We start from the raw sequence: 24,921 nt of genomic DNA, 5'->3' as shown, positions 1-24,921 counted from the left end.
CAGATTTGACAACCGCGAAACCAGAGCTGGTCAGCGTGAAAGAGACAAACTTGCTGCAGTCAAAGATGTATGGGATAAATGGGTGGAAATTCTACCTTTGTTGTACAACCCTGGTCCCCACGTTACTGTTGATGAGTGCCTTGTCCCATTCAGGGGTCGCTGTCCTTTCCGACAGTATATGCCCAACAAGCCGGCCAAGTATGGCATCAAAATATGAGCAGCCTGTGATGCAAAATCTAGCTATGCATGGAATATGCAAGTGTAAACTGGAAAGCTACCTGGAGGAGCATCTGAGAAGAATCAGGGGATGCGTGTGGTGCTGCAGATGAGTGAAGGGCTGCAAGGGCATAACATCACCTGTGACAATTTCTTTACATCCTACTGGCTTGGAAAGGAACTTCAGAAGAGAAAGCTGACTATGTTGGGAACAATCAGAAGAAATAAGCCAGAACTTCCCAGTGAAATTTTGAAGATGCAGGGAAGATCTCTGCATTCCTCAATATTTGTTTTCACTGAGAAAGCAACAGTTGTTTCATATTGCACAAAGAAAAACAAGAATGTTCTTGTCATGAGTACAATGCACACAGATGCATCTCTGAGCACAAGAGATGACAAAAAACCACAAATGATCCTAGACTACAACTCCACCAAAGGAGGAATAGACAATCTTGACAAAGTCACAGTGACATATAGCTGCCAGCGCAAGACAGCTAGTTGGCCCTTGGTAATTTTCTACAACATTTTGGATGTGTCTGCTTACAATGCCTATGTCCTGTGGACTGAAATCAACCAACATTGGAATGCGGGTAAATTGTATCGACGTCGCCTTTTCCTGGAAGAAATGGGAAAAAGTCTTGTCACTCCCAAGATCCAGATGTGAGTCAGACCAGCTCGATCACCAGCAGCAGCAGCTGTCATTGAAAAGGTCGAGTGTGCACCATCCAACCAATCTGCAGTGGATTCAGTGGATACAGGTGTAAAGAAACGGAAAAGATGCCAGGTCTGTCCCTCACGAGAAGACATTAAAACAAGCACTGTTTGTGAGAAATGCAAAAAGTGCATCTGCAGAAAGCACACAGTTACATTCTGTCCATCGTGTGGACAAAATTGAAAATGTTGAACACTGAAAAACTGAGAAAATCAGGCAAGTTAAAAAGAAATGTGTTTGTAAAGAAGGAAAAACCTTTACCAAATTGTTCTTAAAAAGAGTTATGGTAATTCAAACTGTGTTGTATGTCTGTGTTCTAAATGTTTTTCTAATGGAAAATAAAGTTGCTATTGTTTTATTGCAGTTTTTTGACAATTCTGAGTGGATTTACATAGTACGGGTCAAAATGATCCGCAACATAATCAATGTGATTTTTTTTCAACATAATACAAGGGTTAAGAAAAAACTTCCTAGAAGGGAGTTGCACCACTCAGCAGCCATTCTGAAACGCCTCTGGCATTACTTTGAAACATTTTCTTAATTAACCAAAATTCCAAAGATTCATTGGGACATAAATGCATTTATAGACCGGTCAATCAATCAATCTCTGACAGATTATTGCGTCTCTCTCTCTTACCACATGTAGGTACGTCTTCTTCAGCTGATGATGTCTGTTCATCCGTGGAGGGCTTCTTCTTTCCAAGTCCAATAATCTTAGTAATTTTCTTGCTTGCTCCCTTCCCCACGGTGCCAGTCTTCTGCTCCGACTTTGTATTTTTCTTTCCTTTTCCTGAGAGAACATTTTGAACTTAATTCCTATTTTACACTGAAGAGGAAATTAGTAAAAAGAACTGTAACAATCCTTGCTGAAGGACTCCTGCGAGCTAAGAGGCAATCAATGATCTTGATCTCAGCACAGGAAAATACCAAGAGAGATGTTGATTCAGTTATGTTTGGATGCTTTTGTAATAATGTAAAAAAGAAGAGAAACCTTAGATTCTACTATAAACAACGCCGAGTTCCGAACGGGTTTAATCAGACCCTTGTGGGTTCAAAAGAGCAATGTTGGAGAATTAAACTCATTTCAAAATCCCAACATTCCCTCTGTTCTGAGTATTCTGATTTGAGCTGCCCAAGTTTCTATTCAAATAGCAAAAGAGAGTTGAATGACTGTGCACATTCTGCTGGAAAGAGGGCTAATGGTGAAAAAAAAAAAGGTCATGAGAGGTTATGTCTGAGTCGCTCTGTCTGTGTGATGAAAATAGCTTCTCCTTGACTCTCTTGCTTTGCTGATACTCTGGTCTGTGATGTATCTGAATGAGTGTAAAAGAGAGTGAGAAAATATAAGAAAGACAAAAAGAAAGACGTGTGTTTTAATATGTATCTCTACACTAGAAAGGGGAAAAAAAACTTGACTTGTAATCTCTACTGCCAGACATCGAGGCAAAACAGACAGTGGAGAAGAAGCGGGGGAGGGAAATATAAAGCATTCCCCTTCACTTATGTCATACCCAACGTCTGGACTGACTCTAAACACACATGTGTATGCAGAGATCTGTATAATCACTGAGGCTAGTTTGCACTCGCACTTGCACACACACACACACACACACACACCCATTAATACTTAACAGGAATCAGCGCCTAGCTGCTGAAAACAATGAATACCAGTCCAAACTGATATGATATAATGACAGCAACTCCCTGTGTTAACTTCCTCTTTGCAGTCAAAAATTCCTGATTTGGCATGTTTCCCACATTGCATTTTTCTCCCCAAATGCAACATGACAATTACCATGGTGACTGTCTTAATTAAATAGTAAGCTGTCTGCAGTCAATTTAAGGTACAGGGTTTTTCTTGCAATAACAAAAGAATACAAAGACACAATACAGGGCTGAGGTGGAGCGTTACACAGTTGTAAAAGTAATTTTAAAAAAAACTCTGATCAGGCTCACTTAATTCCAGTAAATCGGCTTTTTTTTGTTACCAGCCATGGAAAGAATGTGGCTGATTAAGCTTACGAGAGTTCTTGGACTGAGTAAGAGAAGGAGCAAAGGATGAGAACTCTGTCTATTTTTTGGCATTTATTACAGCTGATGATGTTGCTGTGGCGATACTGCATGATTAATATATGTGAATGTGAGAATTCTGCCAATCAGTCAGAGAAAAACCACATCCAAAACTTCCTGAAGTCTTTAAGCATGGTTTCCAATAAGTTTTGGTGTGACAGAAGTCACATTTTTAGTCACTGAATTATTTTCTCACAATGTTGGTTCTAAAACTATGTAAAAGCTAAAACACTTTACTACTGTTGAAGTGGAAGTAGATTCATTTTTCTTCCTTTGGTAAAGCCGTTGCTTTCATAGAAGCAACAACCAAATCTTTTCAAATCTCGAAACCCAATTGGTTGTTAGACTTTAAATTAACTGCTGGTGGGAAATCTGTTTCAGATACAATTCTGGAAAAATCAACCAATCTAAACAGAGCAAAAAAATAAGAGTGTTAAATTTTAGTTGACAATCCAAATAACTGAGCTGATAAGTAAAATGAGTTTTCTCTCCAAGAAGAATTTTGCCAGCTGAGAAAACACACGGTAAATAATCTGAGAATATTTCAACGGTATCTCTTTGTTTTGGCTTTTAGTTGAGTGGGGAAAGACCATCCCCATGTAAAAGCATGTTAAATAAATCCAAATGCTCATTCTTCAGCCTTCAAGAAAGGCTGACCTTTCCACAGCTTGCAGAGATTCCTCTCTGAATTATGAGGGAGATTACGTGAGAAAGACAGCCATTCAGCCTGAGAACAATTCTTCACGGTTCCAAGAAACACCAGTTTGAATAACTCCTGTCCCTCACTGAATTTTATTATTGATGTTGTACTGTACCATGGGGCTATGATTAAAGGTACTATGTGAATGCAATGTGATCGGAATGGCACTATGAAAACAAGCTTTTAGCTCAATCACACAGTCTTCATTAGATTGTTCATCTGTCATGGATCTGTTGACATGCAAGCTCAAAGCTGATTTTATTTAATCTATGGCATCCAGATGAAAAGATACTTTCTGTTTGGCACCATAAAGGGCAACTACTGGTCTGCATTTACCTTGACCAGATGGGATGGAGAGATCCAGAATTGCAGTTGTTGTTACTCATAACACAGAGTCCTTGTTCTGTTAATACAAAATTAACTAGAAATCCTTATTTTCTCTTTATCAGACATGAATTTTCTCATGAAAGATTGTTCAGACCTTTTTGTGTTAAACACAAACTAAAATGGATGAAAATGATTCATTTCTGGTAGCAACTGTCGCTGTGACTCTCACCTTGGTCCTTGCAGTCGCTGTGTCCGTTCTCATGGGTTGCTTCCCCATCTGAGCTTGGCCTGTCACACGATGCCTTCTGGAGGCAGGACAACCACAGAGAAAAAAAGAAGAAGAAAGAAAAGAATGGGTGTACAGGAAGGTACATAGTGAACAAAACTGTACTTTCCTGAGGACAGACAAGTCAAGAAAGGCATTAACGCACAAACACAGCTAATTACACTGCAGTAACATCTGCAACATGTTACAGATGAATAATTAGGCTGGGCTTACGTTTGCCATGCCAAGTTGGAAGAGGTTTGTCAGGCACACATATATGTGCCGAGTGCAGTTTGTTAACAGTGATTTTACCTGCTTTTTTACCTGCTTTTTCCCATGAAAGCCAAATTTCCTGTCTGTGCCATATAGAAGTAAATGTTTAGACACCGCCTTAAAACATACTATGATTTTGTTTTATTGCACTAAGAAAACACAAGGTTATGTCTACAAGAATACATTCATCTAAGGAGTTTTAGAACCAAATAATCTATTATTGACGTTTGAAAATTTATTGGCTAAGGCCGATAGCCTTATGTCATCTTTCTCCTTCCTGTGTTCATTGGAAAGGCAGTAGTGTGTCAACAGAAAAAAAAGAAAATTGCTCATAAGAAGCAAGTGTCTGCTTCAAAAAACAGCAACAAATCCTGGTTTAACAGAGTAAGTACGTGTAACCTTTTACTGACACTGGAAGCACATTTTATTAAACTAAACTGGTGTTAATTACAGTGGGAAGACAGATATTTGATTCAAAACGCTGCTGTTCCATTAAGTTATCTATTGCACAAATAATAGTAAGCCAAGGCTAATAAATTAAGGTACCATCTGAATGACATCACACAAAAAATATATATATATATATATATATATACATATATATATATATATATATATATATATATATATATATATATATATATATATATATATATATATATATATATATATATATATATATAGTGTGTTCCTGACAGAAAATACACTTCCCAGACCTGTTAAGACTTTAGGAAGCGCAAATCTTCTACCAACCTGAAACCTGATCCAAACCCTACAAAAGCAACGCTTAATAACAAAATACAACATTTGCTGTTAAAATGAGTATCATCTATCAGTGTGAGTGTGTTCTGTTTACCTTTTCCAGTTCAGGTTTATGCACTGGAGATCCACATCCAACTCCATCCAAATCTATGCTCCCATTAACACACACCTCTCTCATCACCTAGGAACACCACAAGGACATACGCCATTAGCTAACGTGGCTGCCATTCACATTAAACAAGTCCACAGTCACACATTTGATTGCCGCTGTGGGAGATCAGATGCCGCCATCTCTAACGGCTCCTGACTGCTGATCATACCATGTGGGTGGATTCCTAATTTAAAAATCCTAAAATATTTCCTCGCTGAATTGCCACATGATTAAGAAGCTCATTCCTTCAGTCTAGAAGGTTTGACTGGGGTAATGCAGGCCACATGTATGGTGAACTCTCTCACATCTCATCATGCTACTGAATCACAGCCAAGGGAGCAACAAGCAGTGCATGAACTGCAGGAGGGAGAGCATGCATGCATGTGGTGTGTGGCAGTAGTTGGTGGTGGGGGTTGGCAGGTCTGTAACACACGAGACACAAAGACTTTTGCTGCATTCATGGAATCCATACACAATAAGGTCCAGTAGGGGTGAATGAGATCTGCAGAGCTGTGAATAGGGCGCCAGCGTGCTTTACCATGACCTCATTGGACGTCTGACCTGGCAACCCACCATGGGATCTGGCAATCCCAGACATGTGGCAGTGACAGAGAGTGCAGATGAACAGTGGGTATAGCAAAATGAGATTTCAGTTGAACCACTGTGTGCGCAAGTTGGCTAATGCACTCCCTGACACACACGCAGACACACACACACACACACAAACTCCCACTCGTCTGAACCATCTCTGGCTGCGCAGGGCTCCTCAACTCATTGGTTTTGGCTTGGAAGGAGCATAACTGGGTTTCGTGGGGGAAATGACAGGCTGTGGCTCCATGGGTTTGGCTCTGAGAGCAGCTAAGAGGCCAGAGAATGGGATAGACAGCAACATCATGTCTATCTTTCTTTCGGAGCGCTTTTGCTGCCATGCCAGTGTACTACGTAGGTCTGATAATGCACTACAAATCAAAAAGAGGAGGAGGTGGTGAGACTGGAGGCTATAACTATGGGTGCTGAAACACAACTTGCAATAAAAAAGAAAATAGTGTTGACTGATGACTTGTTGCTCATTGCTTGTTCACCTCCTTGCAGTGCACATTTTGCAATTTTATGCTATAAAAACAGCTTGATTTCTTTACAGATGAAGCAACTTGAAGCATTTAATAGATGTGAAACCCATTCTTTACAATGTCTGTAAACCTACAAATGGCTGTCCCTCCATGACCCTGGTTCTCTTTCTGTTAAAAGGGATTTGAAAAAAGTTTTCTGTCTGTTTGTTTGTTTGTCTGGCAAAAGATAAAAGAAAAAAAAATGATATAATCAACCAACACAAACCTTTTGTTTTCTGAGTTATTGCTTCTGGCAGCACTTATCCAAATGATGCAAAAAAACCCCTAAAAATAAACCAATTTGTCTGTCTCAGGGTTTGTTTGTTGTTGTTTTTGTTTTTTACAATTCATTGAGGCCTATTTTAAAGGCTCATGCTGGAATAGTTGCATTGCAGCTCAAGCTATAAATGTATTCAATGGTAAATGCTTATCTTGAAAGCGATGAAGGCATTGCCATGCACAGGACAACCATACACTGTCAAGGAGTTTGCACAAGGGGTTGGACTGTAATGGAAACTTGAGCAGATAAGCTGTGACTAACAGTGCACATTCCACTTACTTTCCCCAAAATTTATGCAGGGAAAGAAAAGAAAAGAGAAGTTAGTCAGTCAGCGAGACAAAGAAATGAGGTCAGACTATATCAGCAGGCAAAGATGAAGACAAAGAGGGAGTTGGGGCGTGGGGAATCCATACAATTAAAAAACACTGAAAAGGAAAATGAAGCGATGACACAATATGGACATGTGTGCTCCATAAACACATCGTTAGCCTACAGGGTCTGGGAGAATCATTACTGTAAACTATGGGCTTTGGAAAGCCTCAGGTACTCTCCCAGCTTTCCCTTCACCCTGCTTTCTTTCATTTCTTTCCTCTCCTTCTTTTGTGGAGCAAAGCAGGGCTGCTCCTTCTGTTGAATCTGATGACTTCTATTTCACATGCCTTCACCTTTAACATACTGCTGGCCAGTGGGGGAAAAATATTATATATAATATATATAATAAAACTTCTTTGATTCAGATCGATAATATTCAAGAATGACTGTTACTGAAACTCAATGCCTCTCTGGGTAAAAGATGAGCTTGTGAGAGGTGGACAAAAAACACAAAGCTCAAGAGACAAAAATAAATGTAAGGGGGAACAATGAATACTTAAAATATCCAAAAACAGTCTCAATTACTATTTTTTCCTTCTTCTTTTAATAACCTGTCCTGTCCAGCAGTTTTAGTAAGTTGAATCGTAGTCTGCATATTCAGTTGTGGCAACAACAAAGAGGGAGGGGGGCAGCAGACACACTGGGACATACCCACTTTGTGTGACTTGATGCCACTCTTACACACCCCACAGCTCAAGGGAACACAGACCGGCCAAGGAACGTAACCCTGCATGTGCTACTTGGCAATTTCAGCCAACTGGATGTAACAAAGCCAACTGTAGTGGCATGACGAACTACATGTGCATCAATTAAGTAAACAAAAAAACACCAGAGCAATTGCTATAGTTACAAAATACCTGCCACGACACTATCAGTTCAATTTGTTTCCACAATCCCGGCACCTGACTAAATATGTGTCCAGACCCAGTTTCTCCAAGCAACAATTAGTGCACTCATTATCATCATTCGGATGGTTGAGGGATTTGTATATTTTCATGGGTCTGGTTGCAACCGCCTGCAGATACTTCAGCCCCCCGATGAGGTTACCTGCACCAGCCAACCAATAAACAACATCTAATTACCATGTGGAGCAAGTAATTGAATCAAGAAGAAAAAACCCAAACTGTTTGGGTCTTTGTTTCCTGACTGCAATAAACATGCTACAGCTGAAACTTCCAGAGGAAGACCAAAAGGAAACACTGCATATAGTAAGACTGGTGTTTCCATCAGTACATGGGGAAAATATGCTTGAGGGATTGTTTTCTTAACAAGGATGAAAACAAGAAGACAAATCACACATTCAAGTCTAAAAGTCCACTGGAACTGCTGGAGGCCACAAATGTTTATAAAAAAATACCATTACACAAATGCGCTAGGAGGCATCTTAAAATAGCACACGATAAGTTGTTGAGAAACAATAAATTTCAGGACATACATATGAGATCTGAAGGGAGCAGAGATGAGAGGGAAGAATAGGGGGGGGGGGTTCCTTTTAAAACAAAAAGACCAGATGACACCCATCTTTTCCCTCAATGTAACTGAAACAGACAGAGCACAGAGGTGCTCTCCAACAACAAATGGTTGCAGGGATAGAAAAGCAGAAAAGTACCAGAGCTTATTTGATGTCAGCGCGGCGGGTTTGTTTTTGTGGACTTGTTGAGCTGCCAGAAGGAAAGATCAGAGAGTGAAAGAGAAGACAGGGAAGGAAGGGAGGGGGGGAGTCTGTGAGAGAGAAGCAGAAGAAAGGACTCAGAGGACTGCAAATCAAACATATCCACATGAGAGAGAAACCAGCAGAACCACCTGTTCACAGCAAACCAGTCATACAATACGAGGAAAAGGTCCATCCTGAGGAAGAAAGCCAAGACAGTTACACCCTTTATTCTTTAAAAGTAACTTGAACCCACTCTCTAAAACATGTGAAAGCAACTTAAAGGCTGATCCCAAGATATTTTAGATGTTCAGCAATAGGGATGGGTACCGGTGTCCGGTGCGTTCCGACATAAACGGTAGTAACCAGACCGAAAAGCAGCGCACATTTCGGTGCTTTATTTCGGTGCTTTTTTTTTCCTGAGCCAATTCTAGCCAATCATTTTACGTTTCCGAGGATAGTAGGCGGGGCCAGGTACGTACGTTCTTTTAGAGCAGAGCTACAGATTAAAAATGCCCAAGGCGAAGCGGTCAAAAGTCTGGCTGTACTTCACAGCAAAAGATGCAAACTCAGCAGCCTGCAACAAGTGCTTTAAGCTGATACTGTGATACTGTCAAAGGAGGTAACACCTCAAATCTGATGAAACACCTGGCGACGCATAGCGTTTTTTTTTAAAGCCGAGAAATGCGCCGTGTTTGATAGCTTGCTGCGAGACCTCACACCGTGCACATCTACTGCGGGTGTGGTGCCTGTTATCGGACCTGGAATTAGCAACATCCCCCAAAAACCCGACGAGGAGAGTCCTGGCCCCTAGCCCTGTCAACGTCGCAGAAATGATGACGGATGATGATGGTAGCAGCAGCAGTTCTCCTCTGCGTGAGTAGCTTCATGTTGTTTGTGTGTAATTAACGTTGAGTGCGCTAACCACATTATTATATTAATGCATGTAAGGTGAACTAGCAAACACCGTCGTAGTTACATGCGGCTGTCTTCTTGTTTGACGGCAGATACTCCCTTCACCCTGGCCAAAAAGGCTAAAATGACCAAAGAAAAAGTGGAAAACAGTTAAACATGAGAGGTTTTTGGACAAAGTTTGTGTTTTTTCCATTGTTTAAGCACTGCTTCCAGCCAAGAGTGATACCATATATGCCCTATAGCTGCAGAAAAGGCTAACATTGTTATCTTTTTACAAAACAAACAGCTGAATGTGAGGTAGTCGGACACGAACGTCAAGGAAGGTGGTAGGGAAGCAGACTAGGCAGGCATTTCAGATTTCCAAGGTGAGCAATTTATTTACAGTGAACTTAATATAATGTAACTTAACAAAACTTCCCCCCAAATCAATTCAATTAACAAAACTCAACATAACATGGCTCTGGTGACACAGCTCACCTCTCCTCCCTCTTGCATCTGGTAGAGACTAGCTTTAAATAGGGCCATCAATTTCCCTCCAATTGCCCAGCCAGTACCACTCACTCAACTGAGGGATGTAAAACTCTACACAAATGATTTAAAAACACAAAACCTCTACACACTTCTAATATGCACATTTACACAACTAAATGGCAATATTAACAAAAGGAAAAACATTCAACAAATTCCTTTAAACCTTAACACAAACAAAAGGAAGCATCTCTATGGAAAAAGAAACCCCTCCACTTGGTTTTAAAATGAGGAAATGCCAGGCGGGTGTTTCCCCACACCTGACCCTCATGAAAACTGAAAAGACAAACAAAGTAAGTATGAACAAATGACTTAATCTGTAACATAATAAAATATAAAGAAACATAACTTAGTATTTGTCTTAATTTGCAGAATGTTTGATTTGCCGGCAACAGAACGCTTACACAAACAAACCCAGGATAGTGAGTGAAGCAATGTTACTTGACAAATAGCAAATCATAGCAAATACATAGAAACAGAATAATGTGTACAATGTGCAAAATAAAGTAAACACATATGGGACGTTTTTGGACCAATTTTGTGTTCTCCATTCTTTAAGCACCGTTTAAGCACCAGCACCGTTTCAAAAGTACCGGTTTGGCACCGGTATCGGATAAAACCTAAACGATACCCATCCCTATTCAGCAATCAAGTAAAGCTAGTAAAGCTCCAAGAAAAGCTAGTATGCTGCACTGGTGTTCTTGTCAGCTTCAAAGTTGGGCCACGCTGAATGCTCTTTATCTACTGATTAACTCTTTACCCCTTAAAAGCCTACCAGGCATAACCGTTGAAGTTCTTTTCTCAACTGAGTGGTTTGAGTAGAAAAAAAAAAAGACTGGGTGTGCACCCTTGAAAAATCCGGAAACCATTCTAATGGTCGTCAAACCACAACTTTATTGATAAATATCAATAAAGATGTCAAAGCTCGTCATTATTGGTACAAATTCCATCTTTATGGGGAAAAGAGTTCAAACAAACACCGTCTCTATCCAGTGTGATGGTAAAAGCAGTAGTTTTGAGATTTACTGTTGTACCTTAAGCCACTCCTCGGCCTGCTCTTTGCTCTGCACAGCCAGCACCAGGGCATCTGCACCTTGGTGGACAATCTTTAGTTCGTGCTTCTTTTTCTTGCCATCTTTAGGGATGTGTGTGATGCTGCACACTGACAGGTTCAGCTCCATTTGGGGAGTGTGGTCTTTGGAGGATTTGTAGCACTGCATGGAGAGAAAGATTCAGTTTGTAGTGCAGTTTATGCTCACCAATTTGTACGTAGACAGACAGTAACATTGTGCCTGAGTGTTTCTCACCAGCAGTTTGTTGTCTTTGATGACACAGAGGAGTTTGGTCCACTGGCCGAAGCGTTTCTTGCGCAGCAGGAATGCACAAATCCGGGCGTCCTTCACGAGGTCCATGGACGCTTCCTCAGAGGGCCACTGGTGACGCATCTTCTGGCTCTTCCCATCCTCCTCTTCTTCATCGTACGACTCATAGGAACTGCTCATGGCATCCGAGTCATAGTCTGAGAGGGCATGAATAGACTGCCCTTTATTTTATATTCAAATCAGGTAACGCAAAAACTTGGGACACACTCACTTTTTTCTTCAGAAGTCTGTAACATAACTACTGTTACATGATTGATGTGTTTTATATATTAGCTTGTCACTTACTGGAGGTGATGTATTCTGGAGCCTTTCCAGGACCTAAAGGAACAGCTTCCTCATAGTAGCCTTCTGGAAGAGATGAGCTGGGCAGGGGAGGGGGCCTGTTATTTGGAGTCTGCAGAGTGAACACAGGTTTCCACTGCTTTTAATTATGAAACTTCAAATGACATTTTAGCTGCTTTGAAACATGGCACTGAACTGATCTTAAGGTGGTCTAGAAGCTTCAATCATTTCAGCACTTGCAATTCAACTGATAAAACAACAGCTCTCTACATTAACACTCACCAGGCACATCAATTGCTTTCATTCATGACACCTGGCTCTTTTAATGTGCAGAGATGTTTTTTCAAACAAAAATGCTATACACTATTCCTGGGATTATTTCCTTTATTTCCTCTCATCATCAATAATGAGAGGAGATAAAAGACCAATTTTACATAGAAATGTATCAATATTTTCATAAATCCTCATTCATACAAAACTCTACCCATCATGCCTCAAACACAAAGAGGAATTAAGGATACCAGCCATGATCTTTTGTCTTCAGTCTTTAAAGATGGTAATGATAATTCAAAATGATTAATCTCCCCATCTGCCTTTAATCACTGTCAGAACTACAAAAAGGAAGTAATTAGCTGCTGTAACATGAAGAAGGAGATATTCTTCTGGTCCAAGACAACTTAAAGGAAGCCATTTACAATGTTATCAGTGCAGCACTCAGCCTACTTCATTACTAAGGGTCACTTATTAGACACTGACAGAGCAAAACAGAGGCAGAGTGGTTGCCTTTGTTTTGCTGAGGAGTCTTTCACTTTTCAGGTCAAAATCAGAAAATATTAGGTAGAAAGACGAGACAATAAAATTAGACAGTGTCTGAAAGAGAAAACAAGAAAGTGTAGGTTAAAGAAATCAAATCTGAAGTTGTATTAAAGGCACTAAAAATAGCTGAAATTATACCCACAGAAAGGTACTGACATAATTCTACAATGATTAACTGTGGTCTTAAATGGAGTTAAAATATTTTCATGCCATTATACTGCAGAGCTCATGAGCAGTGAAGCTGAAGGGTGGGGGTGAGCCTGGCTTTGTTTGGACGTGTTCTCTTGGCACTGCAGTCCTACAAATCTAGTCAACAGGGTGAGAGATCAACTGCCGCAGCCTGACGTGATCCATCTTGGCTGCGTCTCACTTCTCAGACATTTCACCTCGTACTAAAACAGCACTGTGGCTTCAAACATCAAATCTGATAATGTGGTTTAACACTGAAACAAATAGCTCAGTGGCCGTGTACATATGTACACAATGTACATATATTTTTTCCATTGCTGTGGAGTTGTGAGTTTTTGGAAGTTCCCCGTGGAGTGCTACGACTTCTGTGGAGCAGCTTTTTGATGAGTGTGTCCTTGTTGTGTTTAATGGATTCTGAGATTCTCTGTTTTGATGTTGGTGATGTCAGACAAGTAGTAATATAGATGTTTTCATAAAGCTTAAAAAACATAACCCTTTTTTTAAATCACTAATATGACCCAACTGAGTGTAGCATAGCCTATTAAGCAGCCTACACAGAATACAAGCCAGAGAACCTCAAAGTGCATGACATGTTGTCAAGTTGTAGAGCCCTTATAAGGCCACACTCTAAGCATCCCTGAAAGCACTTTTTAAAAAGACCAAGCCCGGCTGCTATGGCTGCACACTTATGGAAAACCTCTTTGAGTTCCCTTTTTATTTTCTTTACTGGTGGTATTGCCGATTTTCCAGTCATAGATGGGAGAAACATCATAAGTGCAGTCTACGTGCTGCAGGCCATCGGTTACAGCCGGCCCAATCAGATGTCAACGCTCCATTGATGTAAGCACCCATTACTGTAGCAACCTGGGACATTCATAAAAAAGACTTGGTTCATGGGCTCAACTCAACTTCTTCAAAGGGGGTTATCAATACAGGACAACATCACTTTTGTACCAGGGTGTAAATATGCTTTTCACTGCTGCAAAGATAGGCATTTTAACATCAGAGTCTATGAAAATTGACTGAAGCCGGCCTCAAGCGGCACCTCGAAGGACTGCAGTTTTTGCCACTTTCACGTAGGCTTCATTTGTTTTTAACCTTAAAGTTACCACTTGGTAAAAAAACTGCTGGGATCAAAGCTGATATGAAAAAGTACAAGAAAAAGAAGAAAAACAGGTGAAGGACAAGGGCCATGTGATCTGTCGGGTCCAGAAATCCAAAAATCCAGATTCTCCATTAACCATGAGACAGTGCCAAGAAATGTTACTGTAAGTGACGAGAGGTCATTTTTCAATAAAAGATAAGAACATTTAAGATACAATAAGATGAGATAAGGGATAATGAAATATGTTTAAATTAAAAGGTTAAAGCCTACACCTTTCATGCATTTTTTTATTATACTTTTGTGAGTATTTTGTGGTTTATGGTGGAAGGAATGCAAATAAAATACTGACTGAGGTGACCACACATAAGAATTGAATTTTGCTTAGTGGTGTCATTGCTCGTAAAACATCTTACCTGTCACTAACACTGAAAACACAACACTGGCTAAATTCTTATGTTAATAACTGAGCCAAGCCAACTCTTCATCCCTGAATCATGAGCAGAAATGAGGCATTTGGGGTGCAAAAGATGAAATATAAACACTTAAAATCAAAATAATCAATTATAAATGATTCAAAGTTCCGGGACCTGACACTTTCATTCATTAGGTTTTCCTTTCTCAAGCCAAAGCACAATTCCCCATCCACCTGTTCATGTTCAGATGAAAAAATATCCAGTTTGTGTTATTTGAAATTCATTTTTGTTGAGCAAACTGAGTTTCATTTTCTTCACCCCTAACACACCCCTACCCTTACCCCCTTGTCCTTGTTCTTCATCCTCCCTACTTCTCCTATTTCATCTATAAGTCAAGTGGCTGGCCGGGCCTCAAGCAGAAATCTTATCGCATCTCCTCTGGGGAAACAGCAGTTTGGTGAACTCACTTTTTGGCATGGATGTGCTGCCCTGCTAAACGCCAGCAACACTAGCGTTCTCCACCCTAGCCCAGCCCTAAAAAAACAAAGGGAAAAAAATGTCTCCCTGGAGAAGAAGACAGAAAGAAAAGAAAGGCAGAGAAAGAAAAAGAATGAAAGCACTCTGCCCAGATGGTCTAACAACAGGGAATAATATATGGTTTAGAAACTTGACTTGTTTGTGCTGGTGGAGAAAGATTATTGATATGGAAACTGCAGCGCCATATCTCACATCTCAATAACTTCCTTTAAAAGACCCTTGAGCAGCACTAACACCGTTAATAATCACGCAGAAGCCCATTGTTTGGCTAAGCATTTTGCTGAGTGCAGTATTACACCAGAGAGAAAGTGACCCCATGACACTGCAGCAACTCAAAGCTTGGAGTTGAAGAAAGAGCATTAGCGCACAAACACACAAATGCACACACACGTGTGCAAATATACACCTGTGCACTTACACAACTCACAGCACAACATCTTAGCTGTATCACACAAATGACCTGAAGATCAATTACACTGTAATACAAGAGAATAATAAAGAAGAGCTGACTGTTGTCACAATGTATATCACCCATCTGTTAACCATAAACACACGAAAAACACACACTCCATGTTCACATGGAGAACATGGCAGATCATTTGTTCCACAGATTTCTAAAACAGCCTGTTATGATTGTGACTTAATATAATATTTTTAATATTAGATTTTTATCATTTGGTTTTTAGTTTGTTTATTTAAATGTTTAATCAAGTTCTTAGTTCTAGTTCCTCTTTATCTTAGAGATAGATTTCTCCCTCTATTTTCCCAATAGAAAGTTTACTTTCGTGCCTCTGTTTCTCTATTTAGATATTGTTGCTTACTTCCTTATCTTACTTTGTTAGTTGTCGTTCTGTATATTCAGTTTTACTTCCTATGATTTTGTTGATCGTGTGCGTCTGTGTTTTATTTCTTCCCAACTGTGTCTAATCCCCATTAGTCCTCAGTGTGTTAACATAGTCCAGTTATTCCAGAGGGGTGTACTACAAAGCAAAATGAATGTCTTAGTGAATTATATGAAGCTTCAGCATTTACCTGGATAAATCGCCTGAACACGCTTTATATTGTAAGGTATACCCTACAATACACCACGTTCCAAATTATTATGCAAATTTTGTTTAAGTGTCATAAAGATTAAATAAGTTGTTTTTCAATTAAACCCATGGATGGAATTGTGTCTCAGGACTCTTTGTATCACTGAAATCAATCTCGGACACCTATGATCATTAGTTTGCCAGGTGAGCCCAATTAAAGGAAAAACTACTAAAGAAGGATGTTCCACATTATTAAGCAGACCACCATTTTCAAGCAATATAGGAGGAAAAATGATCTCTCTGCTGCTGAAAAGCGTGAAATAGTTGAATGCCTTGGACACGCAATGAAAACCTTGGATATTTCACAAAAATTTAAGCGTGATCACCGTAATGTTAAGAGATTTGTGGCTGAGTCAGAGCACACATGGGTTCCTGCAGATAAAGGCACAATGATGAAGGCTTCTGCCAGAAAAATACATCAGATTAAGAGAGCAGCTACTAAAAGGCCATTACAAAGCAGAAAACACATATTTGAAGCTGCTGGTACCTCTGGAGCCCTGTGAACATCAAGGTGTAGGATCCTCCAGAGACTTGTAGTTGTGCATAAACCTTGTATTTGGCCACCCCTAACCAATTCTCACAAGCAGAAATGGCTGTAGTGGGCCCAGAACTACATGAAGACTAATTTTCAAACAGTCTTGTTCACTGATGAGTGCAGTGCAACCCTGGATGGTCCAGATGGATGCAGTGGTGGATGGTTGGTGGACGGCCACCATGTCCCAACAAGGCTGCGTCGTCAGCAAGGAGGTGGTGGAGTCTTGTTTTGAGCCGGAATCACAGGGAGAGAGCTGGTCGGCCCCTTTAGGCTCCCTGAAGGTGTGAAAATGACCTCTGCAAAGTATGTGGAGTTTCTGACTGACCACTTTCTTCCATGGTAGAAAGAGAAGAACTGTGCCTTCTGCAACACAACCATCTTCATGCAAGACAATGCACCATCTCATGCTACAAGGAATACCTCTGCATCATTGGCTGCTATCGGCGCAAAAGGAGAGGAACTCATGGTGCAGTCCCCATTCTTCCCTCACTTCAATCCTATTGAGAACCTTTGGAGCATCCTCAAACAAAAAAATATGAGGGTGGGAGGCAGTTCACATCCAATCAGCAGCTCTGGGAGGCTATTCTGACATCCTGCAAAGACATTCAAGTAGAAACTTTCCAAAAACGTACAAGTTCCATGGATGCAAGAATTGTAAAACTGCTATCAAATAAGGGGTCCTATGTTAATATATAACTTGACCTGTTAAGATGTTTTTGATTGAAATAGCTTTTGATGTCAGTGAAATTGATCTACTAATGCTGCAAATTCAACAAATGACCATTTTCAATTCTCTACAACCTATAAAATCTTTTGAAACTCTGTATGCATAATAATTTGGAACAGTGCATTTTAAGTTTTTTATTTTTGAAAAACATAATGTTTTCATTGGGAGTTTTGTTCAGTAACATTTGAATTATACTCTATTGGTCGATGACTCGAAAATTATGCCGACTGTCATTTGAATCGACTATTTAGGAAAAACAGGGAAAAATATCATTGGCATAATAATTTGGAACACGGTGTAATACATACAGGGAAAAACCCAAAAATCATATGACCGCCTATGAGGAAGCATTTTGGTGACAGTGGGATGGAAAATCTCCCTTTTAACACGAAGAAACCTCTGGCAGAATCAGTCTGAGGGACGGGCGGTCATATGCTGTGACTGGTTGGGGAGAGAGAAGGAAGACAGGATAAAGACATGCTGTGGAAGAGAGCCAGAGATTAATGTCAAAAGAATGAGCAGAATGTTTTAATTTGCTGTTTCAGAATTTGTATAAATGTTTTATTACTTGGTTCTAATGTGCTGTTGAGTCTGTTTTACACTGGAGGAGGTCAGTTCCTTAATCTTAATTATGCAAATTCTCATGACCATTGATCAACAACCACTGACCAAAACCCACTGATCAATGTCCATGAGTACCATTCACAGAGAGTTGGAGAATGGCTGCAAATCACAGCATTGTAAGATGGCGAAAGATGTACCCTTAGGCCCCCTCCTCGATTCAGACATGGTCTTTCCCTTTTCACGTAAATGGCCTCCTTGACTCCGCGCTCAAACCAGCGCTCCTCCCTGTCCAAGATGTGTACATCCTCATCATTAAAAGAGTGTCCACTGGCCTGTAGGTGTAAATAGACTGCAGAGTCCTGGCCTGACAAAGTAGCTCTTCTGTGTTGTGCCATCCGCTTCACCAGAGGTTGTTTGGTTTCCCCGATGTATAAATCCTGGCAATCCTCCTGGCACTTAACAGCATACACTATGTTACTCTGTTTGTGTCGGGGAACCCAATCCTTGGGGTGGACCAATTTTTGGCACAGCGTGTTTTGGGGTTTAAAAGCCACAGAGACCCGGTGTTTAGAAAAAATGCATCTCAACTGCTCCGATACTCCTGACACATATGGGATGACTACAGGTTTTCGCTTGGGCGGCAGTTGTCCTTCTCTCCTGGATCAGCTGGAGCTTTCTTTAGGTGCCTTTCCAGCTTTGACAAAAGTCCAGCTGGGATAACGACATTTACTCAGGGCCTTCTTGATGTGCTGTTCTTCTGCCTCCCTGGCCGCTGTGTCAGTGGGGATGGTGTTCGCTCTGTGTTGTAGCGTCCTAATGACACCCAGTTTGTGCTCCGGTGGATGATGAGAGTCAAACCTTACATACTGATCTGTATGCGCAGGTTTACGGTACACGTCAGCTTTTAGATGTCCCCCATTACTGATGGAAATCTCACAGTCTAAGAAGGCTAACCTGCTACTTTTCATATCCTCCAAAAAAACCAAAGCCAAAAACCAAAGCCAAAAAAACTGGCATTAGTGGTATACCTGTCTGTGTTCAGTGTTTCAGTGTCTGTTCCCAAAAGGTTGATTCTGTTCATCTGGACGTAGCGTTTTCAGTGGGAGAAATGTTTCGTCACTGATCGGCTTCTTCAGTCTCAGCTGACTGCAGGTTTTTAAATATTTTTTTTTTTATTAAAAAAAAAACAACATGTAGGGGGACTTGGAAAACAGCCAAAATTGATAATAATTTATTTACAAAGCTAAAAAAATGTCTGAATAAGTTGTGTATGAGTACTTAAGTAATCTCTATCCCTTAATCACCAAATCATAGGAATGAATTGACGTCTATGGAGTGTTATTTTAATTTCTGTGTATGTCTGTGTGTTGTGCTATTTCACTTTTTTCTTAGTATAAAGGTGACCACAGTTTGGGGAGGAAATAGCTCACGAGTCACATACATGCACCAATTATCCAGCTCATGCTGCTTGTGTGGGTGGGTAGTTGTTTGCCACTACCATGTCGCTTACATTGTCATAGTCAGAGCTATTATAGTTCTGTATTTTTATTTAGTTTACATTTTTATGTTAGTTTGAATTATTTTTTTTAAATTCAATTTGGTTTCCACACAAACAAAGACAAATTTACCATCAAAGTTACTGATTGTGTGAAAAGCACAATCACTATTGCCAGTAATCTTCATTATTTTCATCATTTTCAGTATTTTTATACTTCTACATTTATATTTATACTTTCTATATGTGTTTTTTTTATACTTTTATATTGTAAAGAACTCCTGATTTGCTTAAAGCAATTATATTAAAATTGTAAAGGGAGTTTTCATGTCCCATCATGGCCTAAATGTGGTTCCTTCCTGACAAAAATGTATTTCTAGTGGAAACACTGCTAGCACCACCAAGTAGAGCAGCATATACAGGTCATGTCCATGGATGTGGATCCGAAATACCAGAATTCCACAAGCATAATGTGTAATTAGATAGTGGTAAAGAAGTCCTGACCTTGGTTTGGAGACTTTGAGTGGGAGGTTTGTCTGCTGCTCAGGCACTGGCCTGAAACTCACATCTAAACATTTATGCCAAGTATCCATTTTTGCCCTGAGTAGGAGGACTGGACCTGAATAATGTTTCTGCTATGCTGCCAGCAGGGCACTGGAATGGATAAACTGAGTGGACATAGGAAAGCAACTCCCTTAGGAAAGGATCTGGAAAGGGAAAAGGCATTTCTTATAAGTCTTGGAAAATTATGTATAGGCAAATATGTTTCCAGCCTGGCCAAATCCTTAAAGATTCTTTTACATCTTTTACACACAAATAAATATTTAAATAAATCAAGAGTAAAACTGCTGTAGTAGCTACAGGTTTTGACAGTGATAACACCCCTATCAAAACTGGATTTTGTTTTATTGGCTAATAAAGGCCTGAAACATAAGAAATATTTGTTTGTTCGTCAGTATACCATAGAAACAGATTGAGAAAAGTTTATGAAAAACAAAATTTGTGCCACTGCCTTTGTCATTAATTGAAAGAAATAATTGAATATACCCAGAAAACTGGAATAAAATGTTCCTTTAATCTTCTCCAAAGATTTTTCTAAGTGACCTGACTTCCTGGAGAACGTCCAAATGGCCTGTATTTGTATAGTGCTTTACTAGTCCCTAAGGATCCCAAAGCGCTTTACACATTCAGTCATCCACCCATTCACACACAGGTGATGGCAAGCTACATTGTAGCCACAGCTGCACTGACAAAGGCGAGGCTGATGGACACTGGCGCCACCGGGCCCTCTGACCACTACTAGTAGGCAATGGGTGAAGTGTCTTGACCAAGGACACGACCGAGACTGTCCAAGCCGGGGCTCGAACCGACAACCTTCCGATTACGTGACGTCCCCCCCAAAAAAACAAAGAAGATTCTTTTGAAGCTGAATACATGATTATTCCAGCTGTATTTATCTAGAGACTCCTGCTTTGATTTCAATGTCACTGCAATCTACATTTACTGAAGCAGTCTTACCAAGCACACCTATAACATTTTGAAAGATTATGAAACCTTACTGCTGCATGGTGGTATGGTGGTTAAAACTGTTGCCTCACAACAAGACAGTCCTGAGTTCAATTCCCTCATCAGACTGGGGTTTTTCTGTGTGGAGTTTGCGTGGGTTCTCTCAGTGTACTCTGGTGTCTTCCCACAGTCCAAAAACATGCAGTTGTTGGGGTTAGATTAATTATTAACTCTAAATTGCCTATAGGTGCGAATGATTGTCTGTCTCTATGTGTTAGCCCTGCGACAAACTGGTGACCTGTCCAGTGTGTGCCACGCTTTTTGCCCCAAGACAGGCGGGATAGGCTCTAGCCCTCCCAGGACCCTGAAGAGGATAAGCGGCAGAGGATGGATGAAACATTATGTTCGAAGTAAGCAAAACCCACATTGAACCATTAAGATAAAATTCAACAACAGATGGGACAAAATGTAGACACTTGCATACACCTTTTCCACCATATATTCTTTGAAGCTCGGGCATATGATCAAATTAAGGCAATGAGTTATAAATTCATGCCAGACTGCAAGCAAGGATGAAAGTATTAAGCTCTTTTTTTTCTAGTTAACCATCAGCCTCAGGTCGATCCTGTATGCCTCACGTTTGTCTCAAAGTAACCCTCAAATCACTAGCTTTAAAAAATTTGTATTTTAAAGCTCAATGTCAAATCAAACAACAACTGTATTCTAACTGAATGAATGAGGTCAATTTCTCTTCTTCATGTTTGCATCTAAAAATCAGGAGCTCAGTTATTCATATACAGTATGTTTGTTAATACATCTGGGTTATCAATTTGAGTTTTGTGAGAAACCAGCCGCAGCATACATTAAGGTGTCTAGAGGAGTGGCTTCTGTCGAGTAGCAGCACTGAAATTTTCATTGTTTGAGATGGGAACGCAATCTGAAAGTCAGGTGATTAGCAAACCACTAAACCATTCAAACAAGAGAAACAGTAATATGGGACGAAACCTAAAAACTCTCTCTGCAGGACTTAAGACTTTATCCAAGCTCAGAGTCTGCCAGCCTCTGTGATACATATCTAAGTTTTCCAGCTCTCTGTTTATACATGAACCACCCATGCTAGTGTTACCGCTGACAAAACAAAACCTTTCACACAACTCCCATTTTTGAAACTTCATTCTTTGCATCCCCCACATCGTTTTTCACTCTTTCCTGCCTCAGCTGGGCCAGTTAAATGTGCGTTTTGTAGGACAGGTGCATTCACCAGAGTGCCGTTACTGGAGAAAGTGCCAGCTTGCCAACTTGCCTGAAAAAATAACCAGGGTGAGACTCAGACTGGGTTGGGCATTTCCTCCATTTCTCTCACCTCACAATGAGGTGTAAATGTGGTTCAGGAGGAGCCAGTGGAAGCCAGCAGGAGCTGGTGGTCCGCAGTTTTGGAAAAGAAGGATGAGGTGGGCCAGGCCTAAGCCTGTCCTATCTAAATTGTGTTCTGTATTACAAATAAGTGAGAAGTCACCTCAGCGAAGCAGTTTCATGGAAATATTTAGACATATTATAGAAGTGCTCTGCACATTTGCTACTTGTCTGGGTATGAACTCAACTAATCTGATTGCAACAAAGTGAAACATTTTACAGTTGGAAAATACGTTTGTCAGTACTTTCTGTTCAATAAGCTATCTAATAAGTCCCCCATTGTTTTCAAATTACCTGAGATTATGTGACCCATCTGCATTTCTGTTCTGAAAGAATGACATTTCCGTACCAATACCATGATAAGCTATCATGATCAGCCCCTCTAGCCTATACTGCCAGTCGACTGTCAGCTTTTGGCTCAGACAAAATTTTCCCAGACCTCTTTCATACCAGTTCAAAGTCTGGCTATGCACGACTATTTTCAACAAATAATCACAATTACAGTCATAACTGAGCCAAGGATTTCACTGCTAAACTGTCGGGTTGGAAAATAGGGTTGCAATATCTTCTGCAAACAAACAGTTTCTTTATAGGCCATTAGGTGGTGCGTTCAAGAAAACACTAGACCACTCTCCTCCTGCAAGCTGCTGTCACTACTGCTAACAGCCAACTGAATATAGGGTAAATTTAAATTTCACCTACACCGCATGCAGCAGTTCTCTGAATGTCTATTAATTCATAAAAACACAAAAGTAAGTGTGTGGTATTTAAGATTAACCCTTTAATGGACTGGCTGATTTTATGACATGATCACTCAATTATATCTATACAGCTGCAAGCATGATATCATACTGCCAACAACCTGTTTAGGGAGCTGGAAAACGTAAAATAGTAATTTAGAAGCTCTTCAGGCTTACTCAGTTCAATTCTTGTGAATTTATAGCAGCAGGATAACTAAATGGGATTCTTCTATCAGCCCCACTGTCTCTTTAGGCCACTAAAGGAATTTGGATATTCATTTTCCATGCTCCAATAACCATTCCCTTTTGTATACATGCTGTGATTTGAGTCATCAAACGATAGTCCAACAGTGTATAGAGTACACTCTAGTATGCATTCATGGGTTAATGGACATCTTGGTCTAATACCTATCAGTTAGTAACCACAAAAGCTATTTTTTATTTTTCTGCCATGCACCCCTAACTTTTGTTTGGTTCAACTGTAAATTCTGTTAGTTCTCTTCTAGACTGCGGAAATAGACTCAATTTTCCCTCCGTGCTTTATTAAGTCACTTCGATCACATCATGTGTCAGGAAAAAAAAGAAACTTGGCATTGTAAAAAGCCTTCAAATGCACTAGAGTGGGGGAAAAAGTTGTGAAATAGGTTTTCCATCCATGCTCCAGTTACTCAGTGGGGACTTTTTCCAAAGAGTGTTAGTAACTGAAACAGTTCTGGCCCTTAAGATTAACCATGTCGTGTGCATGTGTCATTAAGCAAAGGCCTACTGCTTTCTGCAGTTAAGACCTATTCAATCTCCAATTTCCCACTTGTTTGGTTGCCCCAGTGACAAAGCGTGACACCTTACAATATGATCTGTTAAACAACTTCATTTCCTGTCACAAGTCAATGACACAATATTGCTGATGTCACGAAATGCTTTGCTGTGGTATACCAAGCCACAAAGTAGGGAAACCCCACAGAGGAATTAAGTAAAATATGAAAACAGATTCATCGGCACCAAATGAAAAACATACTACATGGAAAAACTCCTGAAGACAAATAATTTCTGAGGCTATATAAAAGTAAAACAGGGCTGGTTCAACTCAGTATGTTTGATAGCAATCCAACTGTTGCCACGCACGCACCGTGTAGCTTGACGCAGTACAGTGACACACTTAGTTGGGGGAGTGTTTCCCCTTCAGGCTAGAAATAATTTGGTTTGGCAATATACAGCAAATATAGTCTAAGGAGCTTGGTAAGAAAAGCGTCTGGACTTCTTTAAGTTTCCTTGAAGACGTTTCACCGCTCATCCAAGAAGCTTCTTGAGTTCTAAGAGCATTGGTGGAGAGTCCCAGATTTAAGCCCTATGGGAGTGTCCCCTAAAGGGTCTTGGACCCCCCTGTTGATTCTCTACCTACCAACCAATTGCTCTTAGAGCTGAAGAAGCTTCTCGGATGAGAGGTGAAACATCTTCAAGGAAATTTAAAGAAGTCCAGACTCTTCTCTTTCCAAGCTCTGTGGACTACAATGACCTGGATGAATGACAATCTTCACAGACATACAGGAATATACAATGTTTTATAAGTGGGTAAAAACCACTCAGAGAAGATGGTGGGTTAAAAAACAAAGATTCCTCACAACTTCCAGTAATACATAACCATACAGAAGACTATATGGTTACAGTACTAGCTACATTTGTGCTGAGATGAATATCCATTTAAAAAAAAAAGGCCTGGGAAGGAGGGCTGTCTGAATCAAAATGAGAAGAGGAGGAAATGAATTCCAAATGAATTCCAGACATACGGATCTACGGA

The 24,921-nt window shown here is 40.2% G+C and overlaps 1 protein-coding gene across 4 annotated transcripts in view; it reads right to left on the bottom strand.

Moving 5' to 3' along the window:
* afap1 (actin filament associated protein 1) overlaps positions 1 to 24,921 on the bottom strand; it is a 98,403-nt gene that overhangs the window by 9,496 nt on the left and 63,986 nt on the right. For 3 of the 4 annotated variants that reach the window (XM_039609292.1, XM_039609293.1, XM_039609290.1), the window contains 6 exons: positions 11,999 to 12,131; positions 11,639 to 11,850; positions 11,366 to 11,545; positions 5,420 to 5,506; positions 4,255 to 4,330; positions 1,566 to 1,718 (listed from right to left, as the gene is read on the bottom strand). In XM_039609292.1, coding sequence (XP_039465226.1) covers positions 1,566 to 1,718; positions 4,255 to 4,330; positions 5,420 to 5,506; positions 11,366 to 11,545; positions 11,639 to 11,850; positions 11,999 to 12,131 — 841 coding nt within the window. The remainder of the gene's footprint in view (positions 1 to 1,565; positions 1,719 to 4,254; positions 4,331 to 5,419; positions 5,507 to 11,365; positions 11,546 to 11,638; positions 11,851 to 11,998; positions 12,132 to 24,921) is intronic. The other variant, XM_031728226.2, reaches the window with a different exon arrangement.

Source organism: Oreochromis aureus, linkage group 3 (genome assembly GCF_013358895.1).
Source record: "Oreochromis aureus strain Israel breed Guangdong linkage group 3, ZZ_aureus, whole genome shotgun sequence".
NCBI lineage: Eukaryota > Metazoa > Chordata > Actinopteri > Cichliformes > Cichlidae > Oreochromis > Oreochromis aureus.
This window is presented reverse-complemented; position numbering and strand designations above follow the sequence as displayed.